This window comes from Lissotriton helveticus, chromosome 2_1, assembly GCF_964261635.1.
Source record: "Lissotriton helveticus chromosome 2_1, aLisHel1.1, whole genome shotgun sequence".
Classification (NCBI taxonomy): Eukaryota; Metazoa; Chordata; class Amphibia; order Caudata; family Salamandridae; genus Lissotriton; species Lissotriton helveticus.
The window spans coordinates 1,693,553,095-1,693,571,444 of NC_136059.1; the positions used below are offsets into that span (position 1 = coordinate 1,693,553,095).

General features: G+C 48.0%; 1 protein-coding gene across 2 annotated transcripts in view; it reads left to right on the forward strand.

The window, feature by feature from the left end:
* The window catches only part of ECPAS (Ecm29 proteasome adaptor and scaffold), a 709,962-nt gene that overhangs the window by 234,118 nt on the left and 457,494 nt on the right, over positions 1–18,350 (forward strand). For both annotated transcript variants that reach the window (XM_078676653.1, XM_078676652.1), the window contains exon 18: positions 11,534–11,759. In XM_078676653.1, coding sequence (XP_078532779.1) covers positions 11,534–11,759 — 226 coding nt within the window. The remainder of the gene's footprint in view (positions 1–11,533; positions 11,760–18,350) is intronic.

Sequence of the window (18,350 nt, forward strand, 5' to 3'; positions counted from 1 at the left end):
TGCTAAAATAATGTTCAATTAATACAAGTTATCAGACCTTTATCAGCAGAGATCCAGCCCGTGGGCTTTAGACATTGTTGTGGTGTTTTCCTTTTAAACCAAATCTTTGACGAATCACTTAGATAAATTTGTCACACACATTTTCGAAAAGGTTGACATTTTAAGTATATGTGAAGAGATTGTGTAGATTCGAATCCAGTGAATGAGTTTTGTAGTCCTATTTTTATATAATATATACATTTATAACGGTATAAGTGCATAAACATTGCCAAGAAGTCATTTTTAAACGTTTCTAACCTGTTTAAAAAATCATTTAAAAACAGTTTAAAAAACAAGGAAATAAATGTTCTTTGGTAAAGTATGACTTTGTTGTAAAGTTACACAAATCACAGTTCTAAATGAGTTCGATAACACAAGATGCCTGTCTAGATGTACCTGAGTGTACCTAGCATGTGAGTAGGTGCTAAAGAGCTAATAAGCCTAAGAGCTTTGATAGTCTAAGAGCCTAGATCTAAGAGCCAAGAATCCCACTAGGATTTAGTCGAACCCCCATTCCTGAATAGTGAGAGTGTGGGACTTCGTCCTGGACTTGAGTTGAACACCCCGCAAGGGATGGTTAGACCACTGTCAGCTGGAGCGATGGCATGCCAGAGCTGCAGCATCTCTGGTCAGTGTGTCAGCCTTGAAGTCTTGGCTCCCTCCTGCTTACTGATCGCAAGAGGTGCTGTATTTATACAGTCTATGTATGTGTGTTACCCATTGTTTAGTATGAGGATGACGTTGGGGATTAAACCTTTGTGTGTAGATAGGAGAGGTGAAGTATGCCCCACTGGAATGTGTACTCATAAATTATTCATATGTGCTAAGGATGACGTCTTAGTAATATCGATTGGGCAGAACCCACCCTTGTCATGAACTAGGTGAAAGGTTTAGTCCTTAAAAGGTGTCCAACCTTATAAGGCTTTCAGTCCCTATAAGGCATTCTGTCCTTATTTGGAGTTATGTCCTTATAAGGCTCGTTCATAGGAATTGAAGGGGAGATGATGTAGGGAAAGAGTATGATGTTCTCTAAACCTATGTCAGGGTACCGATGGGAAATATAACAGACCGCCCACCCGATTTTAGAGTGGGTGGTGGAATGGGCAGTGTTTACTTTCACATACTGCCATACAAAATGTGGCGGTAAGTGAAAGTAGCTGGGAGGAAACTTCCATGGTGAGCGGGACCATTAGTTTTTTTGTTTGTTTTCTAAATGAAAAACCTGCTTTGGGATTTTGTTTTTAAAAATATAAAAAATTATTCAAAGTGTGTTGGACGACATCGTCGTGTTGAGAGAGCTGTATGGCATACTTTCAAAACAATGGTCAGAGATGTCCACTGGGCTGGTGGACATCCCCAAATTCGGAGTGCTATTACTCCAAACTCTGTATCACCCCCTGAGTCCGCTGTGTGATGGAATATTTGAGAGTCTAATTCGTAAGTGATTTTTTTTAAAGATGTAATCTTTATTATTACAAACAAACATTTGGAATGTTGGAGCGACTCTCAATTACTTAATTCTCCAAACTACTCATCATGAGAATGAATTCGACATAAACAGCATATCCGTGTCCGTCTTTAATAATAGTGTAAAGACACAAACTTTATTATTTTCTGTGGGAGGCATGAGCAATAGAAGAAGGAAACCAAGCAAAACCCCAGCCATTTTGGGCAAACTTCCAAGTCCCCTGCTGTTTCTTAACTGGCAGATATTTAAATTGATGGCTTATTGAGACCTACCCCATGTCACGTCTTACACCCATTTGATTCCATTCCTTAAAGTTCTCAGTGCAATCAAATGCTATTCCTGATTTTGTCAGGAAAGAAAATGCAGCCTTCATCTGCACAGCACTCTTAAGGTTTTACCAAAACATGTACCTTTAAATCAAAGAAGACTCGCCTAATGGCCTTTAGGTCTCGTTATTTTTGTAGAACTTCAGAAGTGTTTCTTGAAAGACCAGAACCCTTTCTACAATTATAACCTTTTAAGACTCTATACTGAAAATGTGTGCTTCCTATTTATGTACTTTAGGGTGGCCACATAAGTGTCCATAGCACATGTCCACAACAGATAATATTTTGAAAATCCTGAATACCTTTGTCATAAGCGCAGACTTCCCTATTTAGTATGGTTTCAGGACCCTGCGGTGGCTTCTGTGTTTTTATATATGTCTTGTTTTTGATTCGAAGTACAATTCCTCAATTTTTCACTGGTTCCACCTGTCTCAACCTTCTTCTTGTCAAATAGCATTCAAAAGTCCTTAGACTTTTCAGATTTTCTGTGAGGTGCCTACAGTTGGGCAATGGGTGCCTTTGTCTCCTTTGGTATACCAACAACTCGGAAATAGGTTCCGATCTCTTTCCATCGAATTCCACTTATCTTTTGAGGCAAGTGCTAGTTATCAAATCTATGAACAGCACTAAAGTCCATGAATTTGACCTCCTCTCCTACTCTTGACCTCTTTTTAATTCCTTTCAGGAGTAACTAGGATGTTGCAGCTGTTACTAATATAAATAGCAATGTTTCTCTTCGAAGAACGTATGAATATAAGATATTACCTTTCCTGAACATTTGTCTCACTGTTATTCTTCCTGATTAGGTCTTGAATGGTTGAATTTGATGTTGTTTCTTTCATACATTTACATTGTGTCACTGTAAATCTGCGTATTGAAGTACTACCTTGTCTTCAGTAGTAGAGAATTTTCACTATAAGCTGTATCTTCCTAATTGTTTGCGCGCTATGCTTATTATTACCGGCTTTATTGTGCACCATTCCAAATAGATTTATTAACTTTATTCTAAATCATTACCTTTACTATTCTAGAGAGTTAGCTCATGGTGTTCTCTGTGCCTATGATGGTAGCATGTGACGCCAGTAACCTTGCGTGTCAAACATGTGAATCAGATTGTATAAAAATGTTTTATGTCTTTCATGATCATTGCCTGTTCCCGATGATATCTCCTATTTTGACAGTATGTTATAGCCCTGGCCTCACAGCAGGCGCCTGGCATAACTCTTTCACCATATTGTGCACTGCGGAAGGCCTGTTATTCTAACTTGCTCCTCACAGACTCACCCACCCTCTAAGGCCTTTAGAGTGTGGCCTCTGTCCCAATTTGCACTCAACCTACTTAACAAGAACTCTTTGGCTGCAGTGTGGTTTTGATCCCTGTTGCAGTGTATCCTACGCTAGGGCTTGGTCCTAGAGCAGGGCCTGCTGCTGAATGGAAGTAATATCTGCACAAGCTTGGCTGCAGAGTGGATCATTGTCGTATTGACATCTTTAGACACTCTGGGCCTTTCACCAGCTTTATACAAAGTGTTCCCGGATTTTCATTTTAAGATTGCAAATGCAGTTTTAAAGGTCTGAGCTTGCTGGCTAAAAGGCCAGAAGTGGCTGATGGTGCCACACATGAAAATTTGATTGCGAGTGAAAGTAATAAAGGCTTGAAGATAAGTCTGGCACATGTCTGCTCCAAAAGGCTGGGACCGATATTGTTACTGTATTGACTCCGCTGCACTGGTCTTTCTGAGGTTCTGGACTGCGATTGAATCATATATCTTTTCATAGGTCAGTAGCCTCTTCTTGGAATCTCAGGTAACGCAATGCGAAGGCCGAGAATACGGTGGGAGAAGTGTGAGAACCCAGGTCCCTTGCAGGTGTTGCAAGTGATACAGCTGTACGCAGCACACCTTGTCTGTTGACTGTTAAGAGTCCCTCTTCTGGATAAAATTACAAGCCTTCCCTCTTTGGCTATTTTTGAACAAATACACATTTTTACTATGCCTGTCGACATAGAGGACCATTTTGTTGTTTATTTGGAGGTTCTTTCTACTGCTTTGCATTCCCCATTTTATTACATGGCATATTGTACGATTTGCAATACTGACTGCCTTCCTGTCCATGTCTGTAGCACAGCCAAATCGCAGGTCCAAAATGGAGGGGGATAGTGGTTGGGGCTGCAGCAGAGGGGTAGAAAGAAAGGATAAAACCCAGCAGAGGGAAGGCGTTAGAAAAGAGTGAATAATTGTAATTACTGCGAAGAGGCCCCCCCCCCACCACCCCTCACCCCCCTCAGATGAGGGAGAGCTAGAGGATGGATTGAGCCCCCCTTCTGAGATTTCAGGGGACAGGTGGTAGAACACTGTTGTTGGCAGAGATGTGGCAGATAGGAGAAACATTAGAGATGCATCAACTAGAGAGGGGAAACCGTAACACTGCAGAGGAAGGAGGGAGTATAAGAGCAAGAAAACGGGTAGGCAAGACAAGATGTGAAGTGAGGGCTGTACATATGAAAAAGAGTCCCCGGGAATTGGTGGCGGCAAGGGCTAATTAATATATGAGAAAGGTTGGCAGTTTATGCTAAATAAGTACTGTGTCCGACAGTTCTAGTTTCTTTGAAGATTACCTGCAGGACACACACCTAAATTGGATTTTGCATCGATCAGGTGATTGTGATTGTCAATTTAAATCCTTGGGCAGAGTATATAGCCTCATACTTTTCTTCTGGAATTAGAGTGCTTTTAAGTAAGTGCTAAAATAACCGTATGTAGCATCTGATATCCTGAGCATTTTGAAGGTATTTCTCTACCCAGATTCACCCTAAAATGCATCTGTTCGAGGCATGTGGGCTGCTAAATTCATATCTTAGCATTAGATCGCCGCCTAGTGTTGGGTCCGGATGATCGCACATTGTTGTCCTGGAAGAGTCTTCGAAGTATCCTGAGATAGGTGGCTCCTCCCCTGGACTACAGTGCGCATGGGCATCGGCTCCATCCCCAGATTGTTTTTTTCCGCCATTGGGTTCGGATGCGGTCTCGACGTCTCTCTGTCGGAACCGAGAAAAACTAACTTTAAACGGCCAAAAGGCCTTGTATTCTTTGCGTCGGTATTGTTTGCGTGCGGTCTCGAGTTCTTCCGTCTCTTGGAGTCGGAATCAGCGGAGTGCTTACACTCTTCGGACATCGGGGCCTTCTCATCGCGACACGACTGCGACTTTACAGCATGGAGCGGAGTCCGTTTCAGCTCTGTCCGCTCTGTGGGTCCAAATACCCACATATAGACCTGCACCCGGTCTGTAACAAATGCCTTTCGCCAGACCATGACGACGGCAACTGCAGGGCCTGTGCAAAGTTCAGGTCCAAGAAAACACTCAAGATTCGGCGCGCGGTGCGCCTTGAAGCCAGACAAGCGGCCCCAGATCCAGAAAACATCTTCGGCGACCAAGAAGACGAGGACCAGAGCCATCATCTTCAAATCTCCCCGCCCGAGACGGAGGTCGAGGCAGATCCGGAACACGACGACTGAGTCGGGGGTCAAGGCCTTGAATACGTCGAAGAGGTAGGGGACGTCGAAGAGGTTTATGGGGCCGCGGAAGATAGCTCGGGGGACGAGCTATGCCCCGAAGGTTACGAAGATCGAGATCGGGTCACGGGATCGCCTGTCGGCCTTACCCTAGACCCTGTACCGCAAGCCACGGCCCCGCCTTCCGGCCCGGCCACGGACAAACTTGCTGGGCAGCCCTTATCGAAACCGAAACCGAAACCTACGGTATCGACTACACCTAAAATGGCCGACCCAAAATCGAAACCGTAACTTATGGATTCGAGCACACCTAAAATGGCGGCCGTACCAACGAAAACGACCAAACCCGCTGCTTCATCGACTCCGTCGACCTCCGGGCCACAGAAGTCGAAGAAGTCTGTCGATTCCACAGTGTCAAAATCGACGACAGAGGAGGGATCCTCTAAGAAGGGTGGTCGGCACGGGTCGACCGCTGCGGCGCCGTCAAAGCCCGCAACAGCCAGCGAAACGGCTCCGGTTCCGACTGGGACTCCGTTAGTCGGACGCGTGGTGGAGACGGAGCCGAAAAAGACACACGGATCGAAGGCTGGTACATCTGCGCATCGGTCCAAGGACTCTGGGTCGGCGGCTGCGGCATCATCGTCAAAGACTCAGAAGGGGCAACAGGACGTCGGATCCGAGGGCAAGGTCAAGTCCTCCTCGTCGACGCCAAAGGCCACTGTCAGTGACGCGTCCCTCGTCGCCGCTTCACTACAAAGAATCAGGGAGAAGGCCTCTGCAACGTCGGCTCCGATGCCATCGCCACAGAAGCCGATGGACACTCCGGTGAAGCCTGCGAATAAACTTCTCTTCCTTCTGCCGCCAAAGGAGGCGCCGCAGGCCTTTTCAACAAAATCGGCGCCGAAGAAGTCGGATTCTTCGATGGCAGGGGCGTTTTCAAGTCGGGTACTCGACTCAGAAGAGGATTCTGAGCGTTTTATCGACGCAGACACGGGCAAATTGACCCTTTACAAGAGGAGAATCACTTCACAGCCAGTGGACTCCTATGTCATCCCCCTAAAAAAGAAAAGGCTTCCTCAAGACGCTTCAGGCCTCATGGAACCTATCCAGCCTCCTCCAAGAAGGAGCCCAACTCCTTCCCCAGAACACTCTGAGGGTGGGGGATATGATGAGGAGGACCAATACACTTTCCCCATCAATGAACCAGATGCACAGCCGGATTCATATGATGACATTGGTGACCAAAGCACCCAGGATGTGGGGCAAGACCCACAGCCTGACCCACAGCCTTTCAGTGTTCGTGCCTCCCCAACAGAAGATTCTGCAGGTTTTCATGCACTCATTGAGAGGGCAGCTGCTAATCATGATGTGGACATGCATGCTGACCCAGTAAAAGAAGACTTTTTATTTGACACTTTTTCAGTCTCTGAAAGGACAGTAAAGACACTGCCTATGCTCAAAGGGGTCCTCAAACATGCTGCGGACATCTTTAAAGAACCTACCAGGGCGAGAGTGGTCAATCCACGTATCGAAAAAAAGTACAGACCAGCACCTGCAGACCCTGCATACATTCGGGGACAGTTGCCGCTTGACTCCCTGGTGGTCGCAAATGCCCGCAAAAGGGCCAACTCCCAAACAACGGGTGAAGCTCCTCCCCCGGATAAGGAGTCCAAAGTGCTAGAGGCAGGAGGCAAAAGAGTAGCTGCACAGGCTGCCAATTTTTGGCGTATTGCAAATACACAGGCACTCTTGGCACGTTACGATAGGGCGCATTACGACACCCTAGAGCAAGTTGTACAACACCTGCCTCCGCAGTTTCAAGAGGCTACCAAACTGCTTATAGAGGAGGGAAAACTGATCTCCAACGCAGCCATAAAGTGTGCACTTGATGCCGCGGACACGGCCGCTAGGGCCATTAACACTAGCGTCATGCTGAGACGGCAGGCGTGGCTCCGCATATCGGGGTTTAAACCTGACATTCAAACAACCATACTTAATCAGCCAGTCAATCCTGATAGACTGTTTGGTCCAGATGTTGACACCACCCTAGAAAAAATAAAGAAAGACACCGAAACTGCTAAGTCTATGGGGGCCCTACAATCACAATAGTTTCGTGGCAACAATTTTCGTCGCTCAGGTGCGCGTGGAGTCACCAGAGGACAGATGGGTCAACAATCACAATTCTCTAGAGGTGGAGCACAATCCTCGTACCCCAAATAGAACAAGGGGGGTTACCGAGGAAACCGCACCAGAGGACGTGGCAGAGGAAACAACAACTCCCGCTCCTCTACCCCAAGCAAACAGTGACTCTCTGTCACTGCCCCCCGACCACTTAACACCTGTCGGGGGGAGGCTACAGCAGTTCCTGCCCGTCTGGAGAAACATCACCACAGACAGGTGGGTGCGACAACTTGTCCAGTACGGTTATTGTCTAGAGTTAAAGTCCACTCCACCCAACATTCCACCAAGGCAACGGCCTATGTCCGCAGAGCATTTGCACTTATTGCAGCAGGAAGTAGTGGTGATGCTGCAAAAAGGCGCTATCGAGCTCGTGCCGGTGGAGGAGGAGGGCACAGGGGTATATTCCCTGTACTTCCTTATTCCAAAGAAGGACGGATCTCTCAGACCCATTCTGGATCTGCGTCCCCTCAACCTGTATATACTGTCAGAACATTTCCATATGCTTACACTACAACAGATTCTTCCCTTGTTAAACCAAGGGGACTTCTTAGCAACCTTAGACCTCAAGGATGCTTATTTCCACATTCCACTACACCCGTCTCACAGGAAATACCTCAGATTCACTATCCAAGGCAAACATTATCAGTTCAAGGTCCTACCCTTCGGGGTGACCACAGCCCCAAGAGTATTTACCAAGTGTCTGGCGACAGTGGCGGCGCACCTCAGGAGGCAGAACATCCATGTCTACCCCTACCTAGACGACTGGCTCGTTCAAGCCAAGTCGGAACAACAGTGCGCCGCGGACATGTCGACTACCATTCACCTCCTTCACGATCTGGGCTTCTCGTTGAACTACCCAAAGTCGCATCTTCAGCCGGCACATGTCCGGCAGTTTCTGGGCGCGACGATCAATACCCTGACGGCCATGGCTCACCCAAACCAAGTCAGGATAGACAGCATGCGGTCTCTAATCCAAAAGTTCAAACCACAACACTCACTTCCAGCGAGAGTGTTCATGCAGTTGATAGGCATGATGGCCTCCTGCATCTTCATAGTCCCTCACGCACGGTTACATATGCGCCCGCTCCAGGAGTGCTTAGCAAATCAGTGGACACAGGCTCAAGGACAATTAACAGACCTAGTGTTGGTTACCAGTCGGGCATACGACTCTCTGCATTGGTGGACTCCACACAATCTTTGCAAGGGCCGACTGTTCCAGGAGCCAGTGCCACAGATTATCCTGACGACGGACGCATCTCTCCAGGGATGGGGAGCTCATTTGCTCACTTACACCGTGCAGGGACTATGGACGACGCAGCAACAGAAGATGCACATCAACTATCTGGAACTGATGGCAATCTTCATGGCGCTCAAGTCCTTCATTGTACATCTGTGCAACAAGGTAGTGTTAGTCCGGACGGACAACATGACCGCGATGTACTACATTCAAAAACAGGGGGGCACCCACTCGCCACAGCTGTCTCATCTGGCTCAGGGCATGTGGCGGTGGGCCATTCAGAGGAACATCTTCCTCATGGCAGAACACCTCCCGGGCAAGGACAATCAGATGGCGGATCTGCTCAGCAGATACAGCCATCAAATGCACGAGTGGGAGTTACATCTGTCAGTACTCCTCCCGTACTTCCAGCGGTGGGGTCATCCGGAGATAGACCTGTTTGCAACAAAAGAAAACGCAAAATGCCAACACTTTGCCGCCAGGTTCCCTCACCCACAGTCGCAGGGGAATGCGATATGGATGAACTGGTCAGGCAAATTTGCGTACGCTTTTCCGCCAGCCCCTCTGATACCGCTGGTGGCAAGAAAGCTAAGGCAGCACGCGATGACTCTCATCCTGGTTGCTCCAACGTGGGCGCGCCAAGCATGGTACACCACGTTCCTCGAACTCTCAGTGGTGCCGCATCAAAGACTGCGCCTCACGCCCAGACTCTTGACGCAGAACCATGGAGAAATTCAGCATCCAGATCCGCAACAGCTCAACCTAGCGATCTGGCTCCTGAAGTCCTAGAGTTTGGATACCTTAACCTACCTCCAGAATGCATGAACATCATCAAGGAGGCAAGGAAGCCAACTACCAGAGCATGCTATGCTGCAAAATGGAAGCGTTTTGTCATTTACTGTACAGCCAATGACATCAACCCGCTAGATGCATCTATCCCTAACATCATTTGCTATCTGCTTCATCTTTACAAGTGCAATCTAGCGTTCACTTCTATTCGGATACATCTATCCGCCATCGCAGCTTATCTTCAAAATAGGCAGCATCTCTCTGTTTTCAGGGTGCCTGCTATTAAAGCTTTCCTTGAAGGCCTGAAACGAGTCATTCCCCCAAGAACACCGCCAGCTCCGGTGTGGAACCTCAATGTGGTCCTCACCAGACTGATGGGACCACCATTTGAGCCACTGCACTCGTGTGAACTCCAGTTCCTAACATGGAAAGTGGCTTTCCTAATTGCTATTACGTCACTGAGGCGTGTTAGTGAGCTACAAGCGCTCACAATCCAAGAGCCATTCATTCAGATTCATCCAAATAGGGTAGTGCTACGTACTAACCCCAAATTCCTTCCAAAGGTGGTGTCACAGTTTCATCTCAACCAGACTATTGACTTGCCGGCATTCTTCCAAAACCCACAAACGGTAGCGGAAAGAATGCTCCATACGTTAGACGTACGGAGGGCGTTAATGTACTACATAGACAGAACACAACACTTTAGGAAGACAAAACAACTTTTTGTTGCCTTCTCACCACAACACAAAGGCAACCCTATTTCCAAAGCAGGAATAGCCAGGTGGATTGTTAAGTGCATCCAAATCTGTTATCACAAGGCCAAGCGCACGTTAACGATACCCCCAAAAGCGCATTCCACACGCAAATTGGGGGCATCCATGGCTTTCCTAGGGAACATTCCTTTAGAGGACATTTGCAGGGCAGCCACGTGGGTTACACCACATACCTTTACAAAACACTACTGTGTTGATGTGCATTCCAAGCAGCAAGCTGCTGTGGGACAGGCTGTTCTCAAGACACTTTTTCAGGTTTCTGCAGCTGGCACGGGCAACCGCCGCTAATGGAGGGACTGCTATGTATTCTATGCTAAGATATGAATTTAGCAGCCCACATGCCTCGAACTGAATATGCTACTTACCAGTATGCATCTGTTCTTGGCATGTAGGGCTGCTAACATTCATATCGCCCACCCTCCTCCCCGGTGCCTGTCGCAGCTGCAGATCTACTATTGTATTCAATCATTAGCATGGACATCCTTTACACTTTTCACTCCATCTTCTGCCACAATGGCGAAAAACAATCTGGGGATGGAGCCGATGCCCATGCGCACTGTAGTCCAGGGGAGGAGCCACCTATCTCAGGATACTTCGAAGACTCTTCCAGGACAACAATGTGCGATCATCCGGACCCAACACTAGGCGGCGATCTAATGCTAAGATATGAATGTTAGCAGCCCTACATGCCAAGAACAGATGCATACTGGTAAGTAGCATATTCATTACTCTAAGTCGAAGTGCTATACAGCCATGGCCACTACGGGTTGTTTAGGAAGTAGGCAAGGAGCCTGTCACTGAACTCAAAATACAATTGTTCTATGTGTATCTTTCTTCTGCAGTTAACTTGAATTGTTTCAATGATTTGAATGGTGCAGCAGGTGCAGTGGCACCGGGTTACCAAAAGTTGTCCGCACTCCTCCAAACACATAATATTGCTAGTACATCAATTAATTCTATTATATTCCCTCTCATTTAATTTTTCCAAATTTTGCTATTACTTACCCGCACTATAACACTAGTAACAGCACAATATATTGCCTTTTTGTACATAAACAAGTCATAACACGTCAACAGGCTTTCTATAACTTACATGGTACAACTACTCAGCAAGCTACAACTTACAACAAATAACTGCTCATTATTAATCAAATAGGTGAAACCTAATGCATTTACCAATGCTTAAATATTGTGTCTGTTGTTTCAGATCATTTTGTACCTTCGAATGTGCCTTGCCCATAGTGCAGGAGTGGTGCCTACCTCACAAAGTTTAGTGGATATGCAAGATCACGCTCCGGCCATTGGACGTTACCTGAGAAGCTTACTCTCTGAGAGCTCAATATCCTCATCTCCTCCATCTTCCAAAGGTGGAGAGACCAACCCTGCTCAAATTTATGTCACTCTTCTTCAGCAGCTGCTATCTGTCGTTGGAGGTGAGAAAGCAGTTTTTTACATTGAGGTGTTTATTTAAAAAACTGTAAGGAATTAATAAATCTTAACTTTCTTGATAATGTAGTCTACATTTTGTATTAGGAAGTACATTTCTGATGGATACTTTTGCCTGGGGACTCCTCACCTTTTCAGCCTCTCTATGCGCCAGGCTCGATCTAGAAAGTTTGTAAAAGCTCTCTTGCCCAGAAGTTTGTAATTGGCTCAGTCTCAACATAGGATCTGCACCAGGCATGACATCAGCGGAGCATATATATTCCATGCTGGCTCCCTGACATCTGTCGCCGTTTTCCATGCCCTTTAACTCTGATACAGAGTTACTCTCTTTGGAATGATTTTCACCCCAAAAATAAAATAAAATGTTAGTGTTGAGCAAAATGTTCCCATCAAAAAAAGTCAGGATTCATATTTTGTGTAGTGATGTAATACAGAATGTAAAATGTATGTGGTCATTACCACAAATAGAATGTCATAAATCTGATAGAGATATCTAACTGCAGATTCCTTACCTTTGAATTTCCCAAGCTGGATCCTTAAGATTTTTCTTCGAGCAATACCCTTGCACGGCGGTAGGTGGCATTGGTCTTCTCTGTGTGACGTAGTCAGCTTTGTCTCCTCCATTGTGATGTCCCTGTCACCTATATAGGCAGCACCTCAGCACGATGACGTTGGTTCTTTCCTTTCCGTGCCAGCCAGCGTAGATCCGTGAAGAGAGCCACACTGTCAGTTTGTGACAGGCTTTGTTTGATGTTTTGGCGAACATTTTTTGGTGTGTAGATTTTTTCAACATATCAAAGAAGACTTCTGGATTCAAACCATGCACCGCCTGCCACCGTCCCATGTCAGTTACGGATCCAGTCCTGGTTTGTCTTTGGTGTCTGTAGCGCGACCATGACTTGAAGTAGTGCTCTGACTGCCGGATCATGGCTCCGAAAGCTTTGAGGGAGCAATGCCTAAAGGTGCTTACGGCCTGGCGCTCGGTACTGCGTCATTCTCCCTTGAGGTCTCGTTTACGGTTCCGTTTGAGAGGACGGTCCAGGCACCGCTCCAGGAGTCCCAAGTCCTCGTCCTCCCACTCAAGAAGTTGGTAGGTCAGGGAAGAGGCCTAAGCAACACAAGAAGTCGAAGCGTGCTTCGACTTTTCTCCGTCCATCGGCCGATGTGATGGAGGAGTCTGGGCACTCCACTCCTCGTTCTGCGGAACCTGCGCATGGCTTGGTTCCGCACTTCCCTGCCTTCCCGAGAGCTGGATCGTTCCTTGCCCAGCTCAAAAAATTTCATGACGCCATGTACCTCCTATTTGGGCAGCCTGACTCTCCTGGTGCTCCTTTGGGCCCTGGTGGCTCAGAGGGGGCTCCATCGGGTTCCGCACCTGCTGTTCCGATTTCTCCCCACTACCCCTCCCCCCCACCCTCCTGGATCCGGTGGTGGATATGGACCGATGTCTGTCGCACCACTGCAACCTTGCCTGGAGCAGAGACTCTGTATTCCACTGCCGCCATTCTTATCCCTCATGATTCCGAGCTGTATTGGTGCCTATTGATGCAGATTCCGGCTCCTACATCACCCTTGTCTTAGATCGGTCCCTCAGCCTTCTTATGAAGGACTAGGAATGGAGGAAGATTGGGAGGGGTCTCTGGACCCTTTACCGAACCAGCCTGAACACGAAATGGACTGATATGAGGAACTGGGTGAGGCCAGTGGACTGGCTATCTCTCCAGATTCTGGCCTGCTTTCTCCCGCTTTCGTGGCTACGGAGGAGGGAGCTTCATATGCTAAGGTGGTGAGAAAGGCAGCTGAGGTCCTGGACCTTCACTTCCCTTCATTGGAAGTCATAACTAACATCTTGACAGAGGTCTTGCAGCCGGGTGTCTTCTCCTCTGAACCCTCCCTGCCATTCAATGAGGTCTAGACTGATGTGGCCATAGCCCAGCACAGGGACTTCTGTGAATAGGACAATCACCGCCGCCATCGCTCTGCACCGGGTGACTGTGAGAGGGACGGGTGGAAGAAAAATCTACGAGGCCGAATTCGGGGATCAATTGTGACAAGTTTTTATTAGCATTTAGCAAAACTCCAAACGTCAGCCCAATGTGATGGTATATCCTCTTCTTTCCCTCTGGTTCTGTGGCCATGGTCTTCCTTGTTGTGGAGGGGCACCCCAAGAGGCTCAAGATTGAAGAATAGAAAGGCGGCAAGTTATTCTGCTTTTCCACGCTTTTGTTGGTCAGAACTCTCCACTGTTCTCAAAAAGGGAGAGGTATACATGCAGTAGAAAAAAACAGGAGGGCCTGTATACGGCACTGTACACAAGACCATTACCAACACTGTAGGAGTGTTTATACTATTTGTCCCTTACCTTCAGGATACTGAGGTTGGACCAGCGTTAGGTCCCTTCAGGTGCAATTACTAGAGTTATGCGGGAGGCAGAAGTAGGGGTAGGAAGTGTCAGACGTGGTACTCATGAGGAGGACATGTAGGGTTTTCAGGGTCAGTGCAGGAAAACGAGTGCAACAACTCAGTGACGAGGCGCACTACCTGGTTCCCTCCCTTTACTCCCTCCCCCTTCCAATTCACTTACCTCAATAGCCGTAGCTCTCCAGAGTTGCGGCGGCTCATAGGCATCCTCCAGGGTTATCAACCACTCCTCGGACCAGGTCTCCGAACCTTCGTCGGCATCTTGGGCTGAAAAGGTGATGGCATCTGGACTCTCCTCTCCATTGGTTTCCTTCTGCTTCCGGGTGCAATCCCTTAAAACTGCGTTCCTCTCCTCTCCTCTCCCAATCTCCTTGCTCCTCAGGCATCTGGCACGCTTCCGGGTTCCCTGTGACCTCCTTACGAGGTGTTGGCCCCGCATAGGTTTTGGCCTCCCATCCGGGGAATTCCTTCCTGCACACGAGGCATTGTAAGAGGTTAACCCTTTCTCTCCCTGCCTCTGGGAAATAGTGTTCGTCCGTACGGGACCCACAGGGGCCTAAGGTTAGGAGGGGTAGAGAGGTTATGGAGTCAACCCCCTCACAGTGACCTAAATTTCCTCACCAGCCACTCTACCCCCGAGAGCTTGTTGGACCACGCCTCTACCTCACAAGGCGTGTTCGATTTCCGATTCGGAAAGTTTGCCATTGGTTGAGGGCTTGATACGACCTACTCGCTCAGCATAGCGATGTCATTGATGGCAGCCGTTCGACGCAACGCCTGGTTGAAAACTTATTGCTTTTCTGGGGATATCCACACTACCCTCAAGGGCAAGCCTTTGATGGCACCCATCTATTCGGAGACAAAGTAGACATGGTCTACAGCGCTTTAAAGACTCGCAGGCTATGGCCAAGTCCTTGGGCCTCTTAGTTGCCACACATCCCTTTTGTGCTACGGAAGGGGCTTTCAGCCACGCCAGCCATACCTTAGCCACAAGGCTGCGCAAGTTCAGCAACCTCTGTGCAGTAGTGGGCACGGCTCATTCCAGCCCCATGTGCGGGCGGCCAGAGGTCCTACCACCCACCTGCAACCTCAGCCTCCAAATCCTCCTAGTCCAGCACTTCAAGATCATGGGCGGTTAGTTGGTGGCAGGATCAGACATGCCCTCCACCACTGGCAAAACATCACGTCGGACAGGTAGGTTCTTCATATAACAGAGATCCACCTTAAGATAGATGTCAGAATAAAGTAATCACAGGTCACGTGTGTTTTCCTATGATGGTTGGAAGCACATAGTGTTTGTTTAACCCCTTCAGTGCAGATGACGGCTCCCGGTCGTCATCAGTCACGGTGGGCGTGTGCTGATGACGGCAGGAAGCCGTCATGACCACGCCCGTGATCGGAATGTGCCGCACAGGCGCAGAATTCCGGCCGCAGTTAAATACCCCTCACACACCAAAAGGGCCCTTGGTGTCATGCTTCATCATGGGGTCTTCCCGCCCCGCTGTGGGACGGGGCATGCTATGAACCACGACTACTTGAGAGCACTAATTTTCAGAACTATGTGTAGTGTAGGAAAAAGTGAGTGGAAGGGTCAGAGGTGAGTGGAAAAAAGTGTTAAAAAGCACTTGGCTCATGGACTAAAAACTTTAATATTCCTTAGGGCTGATACTATTAAAAGAGTGGGTTGGAGGTATCCTGCTTCAATGAGCGATCACTCCTGTGTATGTCAACATGTTTCGAAGCTCACAGGCTTCTTCAGGACAGAGATCCCTTCTGTATAGTCTAAACAATATCTGTGAATATCTAAAGTGGTAATATGTACAAGTGGTGTTACTAAGTGAAGAGGCAATAAATCATGCACAAGATACAATACCCAATAGGTATTCGATATGGTAATTTGTTTTTGTGGAGTCAATGCTCCATGAGCCTTAGAACGGGTGGGAAGGATGCCTATAGTAACATTTGACTCTAGGACACTGCCTCGCTTAGGTAACTCCTCCCCGCGTTCAACAGAGCCGCGGGGAGGTTCTCTGCACTGCGGACAGGTTTCTAGGGCCAGGGCTGACCCCTTTCAGGGTCCTCGTTGTTCAGAAAAACACTAAAGTCAGCGCACTCCATGGTTCTGCGCTTCTGGCATGGAAAGTGGTGAAAAGTTGCTTCACACAGGGAGGGCGAGAGACGACCCATCCAGTTACATTCTTCTGAATTTACAACTACACACAGAAAGATAACTAGGTATTTTGGACGGAAAGCAAAAGAAAGAGACAAGGGTAACATTTAGAGACCCTACAAAGATTTAGGATTAGGTGCCACACCTACTAAATGGCGGCATGCTTCACCCTCTCCACCTATCCACATCCTGATAGGCTATTCCCATTTGGGCTGACTCAGCCACGATTGGGAATCAAATAAAATATTGATCTGGAAATAGCAGGGATATAGGAGACAAACAGCCTGATTCATGAAGCGAAAATGCGCTCGCAATAGCTGCGAAAAAGCTATTGCGAGCGCAATTCACAAAATCGGCATTCACCACAGAATAGCGAATTCGCTAAAAGATTCGCAGAATCCCGGCAGGAGAGCATTAGCGATTCGGAATAAAATAGCGAATCCGCAATACAAGCGCAATCGGTAATCATGAAAAATCGCAAATAGCGAAAAACACCAAAATCGCTGTTTGCGAGGCGCAAATTAAGGACAACCCAAAGCAGGTGGTAACCATCAAAGCCATGGAATTTTTTTTTTGAAAAACCATTGCCCAATCAGTAACAGGTGCAGGCCTGACCAAACACACATAAGGAGATGCAGCAGCAGCATTAGGAGTCTCACAATGCCAGGACTGTACATGGTGGTCAGGCGGCGAAGGCTACAGCGAGCAGCACGGAGGAGACGCAGAATCCAGGAGAGGATATTCCGCCAGCGGGTCACCCTGCTGGGCCAAACCAGAGAGCAAATATATGCAAAGTACCGCCTGAATGGGGCAATGATCATCAAGCTAATACAGGACCTTGACCCCCTGATGCAGCACCCAACAAGGCGGACCAATGCCGTGCCTACACATGTCAAGGTATTGTGCAGCCTGCACCTCCTGGCCTCCGGGAGCTTCCAGGGGATAGTTGCGGCTGATGGGGGGATATCCCAGCCCACCATGTCCCGCTGCCTACGGAGTTTCCTTGACGCAATGCTGACCCAGCTACACCAGCACATCAAATTTCCCACCAGCCAACAGGATTTGGATGTGACCAAGCAGCAATTCTACAATGTTGCGCAGTTCCCACATGTGATAGGATGCATTGACTGTACTCACATCCACATCTGCCCACCAGCTGCAACGGAGTACATGTACCGCAATCGCAAGTCCTACCACTCCCTCAACATCCAGATGGTCTGCAATGCTAAGACATACATCACGGACATTGTGGCACAGTACCCGGGGAGTACACACGACTCCTTCATATTCTGGCACAGCGGCCTCCACACACGACTGGCCAGGGGAGACTTTGGTGAAGGACACCTACTTGGTAAGTACACTTGCCCCACAATGTCACACTGTGATGTAGTATCTGCGCTGCACAGGCACTCACCCTCTGCTCCTCTCATGCAGGTGACAGTGGCTACGCCCTCCGTGAATACCTCCTCACCCCATACCTCAACCCTGCGACACCACAGCAACGGCGTTACAATGTAGCACACATACGCACAAGGAATTGCATTGAGCGGACATTTGGGCTACTGAAAAGCAGATTCCGCATACTGCACAAGACTGGTGGGGCCATGTACTACAGTCCTGATGTGTGCTGCCGCATTGTGGCTGTGTGTGCAATACTACACAACATTGCTACCAAGCGCCGGATACCTGTAGAGATCTCTGGCAGTGAGTCGGAAGGGGACGACCGGCCACCTGCACATGTGCGTCATGCACGCGGGGAGAACCCAGCTGAAGGACACAGACGCCGCAACCACATCACAATGAACAGTTTCTAGTGCACCCACTCCCCTCACCCAACAAATCACAATTGCATGCCAATGGAAATAATGACAGGAGGCCGATGTATGATGCAGGAATAAATATTATTGTTAAATGCACAATAATAATGTTATGTCTCTATTCATCAAATGCTAGCAGTATTGCGCCATACTGCTCCTAACAAAACAAT